Source organism: Papaver somniferum, chromosome 5 (genome assembly GCF_003573695.1).
Source record: "Papaver somniferum cultivar HN1 chromosome 5, ASM357369v1, whole genome shotgun sequence".
Taxonomy (NCBI): Eukaryota; Viridiplantae; Streptophyta; class Magnoliopsida; order Ranunculales; family Papaveraceae; genus Papaver; species Papaver somniferum.
The window spans coordinates 171188095-171196939 of NC_039362.1; the positions used below are offsets into that span (position 1 = coordinate 171188095).

General features: G+C 36.3%; 1 protein-coding gene across 1 annotated transcript; it reads right to left on the reverse strand.

Moving 5' to 3' along the window:
• Positions 1 to 2385: 2385 nt before the first annotated feature.
• Positions 2386 to 8593, reverse strand: LOC113280035 (transmembrane protein 45B-like). The gene is made up of 4 exons (XM_026528674.1): positions 8501 to 8593; positions 8318 to 8413; positions 4015 to 4376; positions 2386 to 2791 (listed from the first exon to the last, which is right to left on the reverse strand). Exons 1-4 carry the CDS (start codon positions 8591 to 8593, stop codon positions 2386 to 2388), a joined length of 957 nt encoding a protein of 318 aa, XP_026384459.1.
• Between the last annotated feature and the right edge of the window lie 252 nt (positions 8594 to 8845).

Genomic DNA, 8845 nt, shown 5'->3' on the forward strand with positions numbered 1-8845 from the left:
AATACCTTAAAATGGTGTATTGATGAGGAAATCGAAGAACAAGATGAAATTGAACAAACCACATCAACAATCAAATTCAAAGAAGACGTTGGATAGAAATCAGTTAGAACATCCACAATTACCATCAGAAGGACAATTAATTCCTCCTCTTAACTCTCTAATCTTACTCTTAATATTTAGATCTGGGGATCTACAACAAAAGTTTGGGGGAAAATTTCATGGCCAAATAGAAGGGAAGGAAATATCATGCTATGCGAATGAGAACATCATCCCTGCGTATGTTGTTGAGGGTGGAGATAAATATAAGTCACACTTCTAGTGCTTCAATCTCTAAAGGCGAACAAGTTGAAAAGAAAGCTTCTGCGAAGAAATCAATATCTCCAGTAAAATTACTTCACAACACACGCAAAGATAAGGCTCTTCTCTGCGAAGAAATCCACAGCCCAACAACACTTAACCAATGAAGAAGATTATAAAGAAGAAACAAGCAGAACAACAAAAACAAGAAGACAGGGGGATATTTTGGATAAACCTAAACCACCAGCATACAAAGAACGAACTCAAGAACATAACGAAGAGACTTAAACCAACCAACAAAAGCTACATCAATGAGGCAAAAAGAAAGAAGGAAAAGAACGAATAGAGGTCAAGAAAAGTTCTGCCAAGAGAACGAATAGAGGTCAAAATATCGCACAACATATCAAGTGTGCGTCATTATCAACATCAAGAAAGTGCGAGAACGTAGCACAAGTGCGAGAGAACTTAGCACAGGTATAAGGCAGAAGTTAACACGAGAATGAGACAATATTAGTTGTACTCCACTACATCTTAGCTGTCATCCACTATGTAAACACCTATATAAAGAGAAAGGAAGGAGAGAGAAGAGGAGGAAATACACTTTGTAGGGAACACATGTGTAGAGAGAGAAAACATAATTTGTATTATTATTATCTCCTTCTTCTTCCTCCAACCTAGATCCAGAGCTTTATCAAGAATCCATTAATGGAGATTCTAAATTTAATACTAATGTAACCTCAACAATCATAGTGAAAAACCATGGATGTAGATCATATTGATCGAACCATGTAAAAAATCCTTGTGTCCATTTAAAATTTTAGCACTCTTATCATCATTTTTATGTTTAGATCTAGAAAATATTCTAAAGGGTGTGTGTTGTAGGATTTCTGCAACTACATCCACATGTTCTATAGATGTGATGACTTGCACAACAAGGGTTGTTTGGTCTGATATGTGATAGATTTGGATGTTTAACTGTATGTGTACTACAAATATATTAAAGCATGACATGACAATCTCTCATTTTTATGTGTTCAGGATTTATTCACGTATGCTGGATCTGACCATGTTATTTTATTTTTATTTTTGAAGGAAAAAAGAGGATATACCTCGTTAGATTATATTAATTGAAAGGTATGAACAGGCTAATTCAAGTACATCAGATGGATACAACATAAAAGCACAAAAGCAAAATATTACAAAAACAGAAGAATTGTAATATAACAAAAGTACATAATTGTTGATCTTAGAAATAATTGATGTAATTGGAGGGATGGTGTTTTGATTCTGCATCCACCATTTGAAAACTTCTTCTTCATCATTAAAAGAAAATCCTTCATAAAAAGAATAATTTGCACTAAACATCATTGTCATAACCAATTCCAGTAGCTATTGATCTTGCTTGATCGAATCTTGATCATCGTCACACCGAAATCGATTTTTTTCGAAGATATACTTGAATATATCATTGGATTCCAATTGAAATGCCAGGAGGGTATAGGAAACCTAAAATCACAACTAATGTGATTTTTTTATTAAAAACATGAAAACTAATTACAAAACCCAAAACTACTCGGAAAATCTGATATGTCAGATCCGAGTAGACTTAGATTTAGAGATGAAGAAATATAGAAGAAGAGAATTTCTGTATTTTTTTCCGGAAAAACAATTATGCATAGGGAAAAAGAGACAATCTGACCATGTTATTATGTTTAAGAGAAACTACTGAAATGCACATGTTAATTTTATTCACATTTCACGTGTCCTAAATTTCACTTCATTACCGTGGTAAAATGGTTGGAGTGTTGGACGTTGAACACAGCAAAGGAAAATAAGTACTATGTTACAGGGAGTATACATGCACATAGTCTTCTTCTGGTTCCATGTTTGAAAACCCAAATCTATAAGTGAGTTAAGAGGTATGCCGGAGAATGTGAAAAATGAGAGAAAATCCACGAGTGCCGAAACAAAGCGCAGAAAACAAGAGGAAGTTGCCAAAGCACGAGTTAGTCAGGTCGATAGTCATAATCTAAAGGAAGTTCTAATTCTTGGAATACTAGGAAGATCGAGCAGTGTGTATGTAACCTTCTAATTAATCTGTATCAAACCCATCATCATCAAGATGGAAAGCTGAAAATTCGCAAGCATTTCTCCTCGAACTTGATTGTTAAGAGACTTGCACACTATACTGTCATCCTTAAGTGAACAACCCTCTGGCATCATAGGTCCGTAAAGAGTGAAAGCTGTCTGATAAAACCAAACACCATGTAGCGTAATGGAGATTCCAGACGACAAGTCAAGACCGAAACTAGTTGGAACTATAGCACCAGCAACTGTTGAGATTATACAGAGACCAATGAGAATGACTAACAAGAGGTGGTAGTAACCTTCCAGACCTTTATGACTTGTTGAATGGAAATAGAACAAGAAGGATTCTGCACTAAATGCTATCGCGGAAATCAAACACAATGCTTCAACCGGTAGAGGTAGAAACCTAAAAAAAAAAAAGAAACATATGTCAAATGCCAAGAAAGCCGAGGCATAAATAGAAGTGCTTTTTACAAAAATGGGCATGTTTCTTTGGTGCTTTTCAAATCTAGGCCACTTTTTTTATTTGTTGCTAAACTAGGCAAGTTTTGACCAAAAATGATGGATGGAAAGTTAGCACCGTTAGGTGCACTTAAAATGACAAGATAGTCCTTTGAATCGGTTATTTCGACCCAACCAGCTACTGTGACTCTTTATACGTCATCACCCAGTGCGTACGTGGCACAGGTTACGTGGCAAGGCCCACGTGGCACTGCTTACATGGCACTGCTTACGTGGCACTCTTATCTTCTTCTCCATAAATCATAAATGAACATCTCTACAACCACATACTTCTGCTTCTCTTCATTTTCAGATCTGAAAAATGGGTGGTGGTACGAATGATAAACCAAGTTCTTCAACTAGTATGCTAGTGTGTTTAATGTGTGAAATGGAAGAAGATCATGAAACAAAAGCATGTCCATGGGTTTATTCAAGGTGCAAACATGTACCTTGTAGTGGAGTAAGAGCTTTGTTGAGGTCTAAAACAGATGTAAGTAATGGAAAGTTGTGCTTGAAATGCTTGAATCCTACCTGCAACTACTTTGAGTGGTTTTCTCAAGCTTCTACCCATTCTTTAGCACTTCCAATCAAGCTTCCATCAGGTCATGGTTGTATTGCCTGTGGAGAAGACAATCACAGTGTTACAAGTTGTCCAATGAAGGTTCAAAAATGCTTTAAAGACAACTGCAACTCTCAATTAGAATTGAAGATATGCAAAAATCAACATAATTTCAACACAGCTTACCTTGTGTGCAAGAAGAAATCCTGTGATGCATTCAGATGGGCTTCAGATGCTCTTGTCGAGACAGGTGGACATCTTATCTAATGTGACTGACACACACGTGTGAAGGACATTTCAGTAATCTTACCACATGTATGAGATCTCCCTATATGATATTTTGGCGAGATATTGACAAGTCAACGCGATAAATTAACCGAGATGGTTAAAGTGGATGGAATTCGTTTAACTTGCCTAGTTTCAAGAAATAAAAAAAAGTGGCCTAGAAATGAAAGTAAGGGTCCAGATCAGGCCTACTTCTGCGTATAATCCTAGATAGAACACAGAAAAGTCACACTATTATTATGGTGAAAGGAGAAAAAAAAGAAAGAGGAGACAATTAGTATTACCTGGTTTCTTGAGAGAGTAAAGCAGTGAAACCGAAGATGAAAAACATGATAAGCATGCCAGAGTGTTCGAAGTTAATGAGATTAGGAGCATATGATAGTTCAAAACATATATCTAATAAACATCCAATTGTTATCACATATAGTTCTAGATTTCTCAATTTACCATTAATACCAGGAATTGGGTTCCAAGCTTTAACCTTAAATGATTTAGGATTTGATACATATCTTACTGTTGCAGTCCATATATGCCATATCCCTACGGCTAGAAATAAAGTGCCAGGAATTATATGGCCATTGAATGTTCCCCATTTAATCAAAACAAAAAATAGAGATTTATTATGTAAAATAGGCGACCGTTCATCCTTAAAGAAAAGATATTGTTTGTTCAGTATAATCGTTTCTTAAGGCATCGTAGCTTCATTATTAAATGACATAACTACCGTTTACTGATTGTATTTGAGTCTTAAATAAAATATTCCGTAACTCATTTGGCCGGAATCTTTTTCTGAAAAATAATTTTATTCTTTGTTGATGGAGGGTTTCTTTCGATCCACAAAGGTTGAAAAACAAAATCACTGTCAGCCGAAGCTACACTGAAGTTTCAAAGTCAGCCGGCACTGAGTACTGCCTGCCTCACAAAAAAAATTCAATCAAGTTGATACAACCTGGCATAAAGTTGAAACATCCATGTCCGTCATCGGAGAAGCTCTTAGTTTCATGATACCAAGTCATTCTTAAAAAAAAGATCGGAAGAAAGGATAGCAATCAGGTCTTGCGTAGCCGTTAGCAATCTGAAGACTGGGTAACGAACGATTACTTTTATATATTCAAATAACTTTAAATATATTTGTCCGTCTTGGTCAAGCGTCGAGACCGAAAATTTTATTTTCATACAAAAGTTATGATAGAAAATATATGAACTCTTCATGCTTAAAAATATTGCAAGTATTAAGGCTTTATTTACCCTTAAAAGGTGTACTTATAAAAAAATTGAAAAAATTGAAGAGTTTCTTTGGGTGTTTGTCTAGAAGCATTTTTCAAATAAGGGCTATTTTGCGTTTCCTCTCCTTTAAAGATAGCTAATTAGCGTTTCCTCCCCAAATAGATTGAAATTAGTGTTTCCTCTCATCTTTACATTTTCCATCCATTGTTCGGTTAGCGAAGTCAACACCTGTGCACGCGTGGCACAAACTGTGCACGTGTTTTGTGACCTTCCCAAAATACCCTCCATCATTACGAACATACTCATCCGTAGTTGCAACCACTACCTCCTGATCTGAACCAGTTTATCAATCTCATCACCTTCATTCACCAGCAGCTCCATCAACAACACAAAAACTCTTCTCCATATTCTCAACCACGACTGTATCTTCACTGGTATAACAATACCTCAGCAAACCCATTAAATCCATTGTTCTTCTCTAACACGACCCTCAATTTCATTTCTCAATCCCTTCACAGAATCCTAATTCCACCATCTACATCCTTGAGATGCTGGTGTTCAGTTTCGACCAAAAAACCGTCTTCATCTCATTTTCAATTCCTTGATTCTCTGTAAGCCCCTTCTCCATTGTTGTAGCTTCATCTCTAACAACTCTGAATTCATATCCATCTGTCTCATCTCAGATTCCAAACACCATCAGTACCCATTGAAAGTTTGAAACTTACAAACATAAAAATCCTGATTTCCCATTCACGGCATCATTCAAAATTAAAAAATTCTAAATACAACCACGAATATCCATCAAAATGAAATCCAAATCGACTTCCATACTACAATCAGATCATTTCATTACATACACACAACGAATTTCAAATACAAATTCTCAATATATTCAGTAAAAAACCACAAAATACTAACTAAATCACATTCATACATTGATTTACAGACACTAATCCAGATACCAATCCATTGAGCAAAAACAAAAAACAAAAATCCCCAAAATCTAATCGATTCACAAATTTCCAGTAAAAAATCAAACAATTATTACCAAAGAAATGCTGAGATAGTCTGGTTGTTGTTACCGGCGGCGGTGGGCGATGAAAATCAACCCTAACTTCATTTTATGTCAATCCATCTCTTCAATGCTCAAACAACACCCATCTTCGCAATCTAAATCAACCACTGAAACCCATTAATTTTACGACATCATCAACTTCTTGTAATCTCGGTACCATCTTGCTGCCAAATATTCATATTCGGATCAAACCCACTCTTAATTTATTTTGATTGGATTGTTACATGAAGTTGCAGATGAAGAATTAGGGTTTGGTGCTAAGATTGATTTGAGTATCTGGGTTTGATGGTTCTGTCTAGGGTTTGAGTCGAATTCGAGATCGAGAAATTTGAATTTGGTAAATCGATGAATGATTATGTAGGGTTGGTAGAAAGATGGATCTGGTGATTTTGAGCTAAATTAGATAAATTTAAGATTAATGTTAGTGGTCAGTTACAGATGGATAGTTAGGGTTTGTTGAGTCGAGCAGAGAAACAAACGAGGATGGTGGAGATGAGATTGTGCTACTACGATGAATGGGTGTTCTAAGTTAAAAGGAGTTTCCGATGATGCTGTGTTGCCATTGAAGATGCATACGAGCGATTAGAGTCTCAGTTTCAGGGAAGCAGATTGTGACTTTGATTTAATCTACCGAAACATATGAGGGTATTTTGGTAAGTTCGTTCGACACGTGTACATTTTATGCCACGCATATATCCTTGCTGACTCAGCTAACTGGAAGTTGGATGGAAAATGTAACGATGGGAGGAAACACTAATTTTAATCTATTTGGGGAGGAAACGCTAATTAGCTATCTTTAAAGGGAAGGAAACGCAAAATACCCCTTCAAATAATGTGATGAGATCCTATATTGAAGATCAGACCAGTCTATATATGCATATCTTAAAATTTGGAAGTAATCCATCATCGAATATATCGTAATTGCAGTAAATCCTACAACACACCCCATTACTAAATTCTAGATCTAAATCTATTTCACAATCAAAATAAATATTAAAGTGCTAAATTGTAAAGAGAGACACAAGGATTTACGTGGTTCGATCAATGTGATCTACATCCACGGGGTTAGGTTTCATTATGATCATTGAAGGGGATTTTTATAAAGTGCCACACTTCCAATTTGCAGTTTAAGAAAATGCCACCGTTCTTTTCAGAGTTTATTAAATGCCATACATTTGACCTTTTCCATCCCGTTTTTTTCAAAAGAACAGTTAACATCCATTAGTGCATAGGTGGCAGTTATCCATCTTAGTAAATGACATTTGTGCCCTCGAAACAAAAGCCGAGAATTCAAAAACCATCACCACCGGTGGCTACATTCCATTGAGATCATAAAACCATCACTGTCATCTACAACCACAGCAGCAAATCCATAACAATCATGTACGCGAAATGGCTGAATGCCTTCTCTATTGATATCATCGTCTTTAAATGAGAATAATGTACAACCTAAATTAGGCAACAAAATATACAGCTAATGCCATTGACTATTTAGCTAACTATTCTAAGTAATATATACAAATACATGGTAAGAAGAATAACTTAATTGGAGCCACAAATCTTGCAAAGAATTCCTGAATTAACGTCATAATTACTGCCATTGATAATCCAGTGGGTAATTCGTTCTCTTAGGCCTTTCGTCAAACATGTTATGTGCGAAACTTGTAATTGGAAGCTAGCACATTTCCCTGTAGTATGATTTCTCTTTGGACCTGCAACTTCGAATTCCATATACACCCATACTCATAAACCTTCTCAGACACACAATAATAGCTTAGTCTTGCATTATTCATCATCAAAAACAACGGAAGCAGTAGCACCATTCCATGTTCTCTTGGTGCTTAATTTATCCAAACTTTCAATTTAGCACAAACCCATCGACCCTAATCCATCAAAGACGACTCTTAATATTTGTTCATCTCCTCCATTGATTAATGAGTCGTAAGATGATTAAATCAATTATAGATTCAACTCAGCCAACACAACTCAAACAGTTCTTAACAATTCAAGGCCACCAGAATCATCTCTCCGATCTACTCCACCATCTTTGTTGGCATCAGATTGTAATTCGAGCAAAGTCATCTCCTAATTCGTACCAGAACTCAGAACCCCTTTCAATTTGTTCTTGACCATTTGAGAAGCAACCAATTCAGTTTCTCCGTAAACTGTAGCTTTAAATCTCTGTCCTAACATTCATCTATTGTATACACACTCTGCAACACCCATTCATGTAGCTTCATAACTGCAATTTCTCATATCCATTTCCCTCAATAAAACAGCAATACCTTGAGCTCGATCTCCTGCAGTTCATGAACCTCATCTCCAATTCCTCTTCTTCTCCTCGGTGCGACGGCAAATTCACAGCAAAACCCAATCAAACCCTATTCTTATGTAAATTCCATCATCAACCATCATCATTCTTTCTCTCTAACAACGATTCCAACACAAACCCATGTTCTATTCTTTACAAGCTCTTCAAACCCTTGTTCTTCATCTCTGAACCCATCTGATTTCGAGAACCCACTCATACTCAAGTTCCACTTCCCCCTGAAATTCTCCATTGTCTTCTCTCAAGAACATCACAAACCCGTTTCTCTACTGTTTCTTCTCATCCATCACCGAGATCAACAAATAACAACAATCACCAATTCTAGTATAATAGGGTTTTGAAGGGTAAATATGTAAATCACGACAGATTCTTTTGACCGAGTCAGCGAAAAAGACCGAGTGTGTGGGTCCTGACGGAAAAACTAACGGTTATGGCATTTAATAAACTCTGAAAAAAACGGTGGCATTTTCTTGAATCGGGATTT

What these genes read in the sequence shown, in the direction of transcription:
- LOC113280035 (XM_026528674.1), bottom strand. Translation starts at nt 8,593, where the DNA reads ATGGAGAATTTCAGGGGGAAGTGGAACTTGAGTATGAGTGGGTTCTCG. An exon ending in TGCAGGAGATCGAGCTCAAG is followed by an intron (nt 4,377 to 8,317) that starts GTATTGCTGTTT and finishes CTTTTCTTTAAG; the next exon opens with GATGAACGGTCGCCTATTTT. An exon ending in TTACTCTCTCAAGAAACCAG is followed by an intron (nt 2,792 to 4,014) that starts GTAATACTAATT and finishes TTTTTTTTTTAG; the next exon opens with GTTTCTACCTCTACCGGTTG.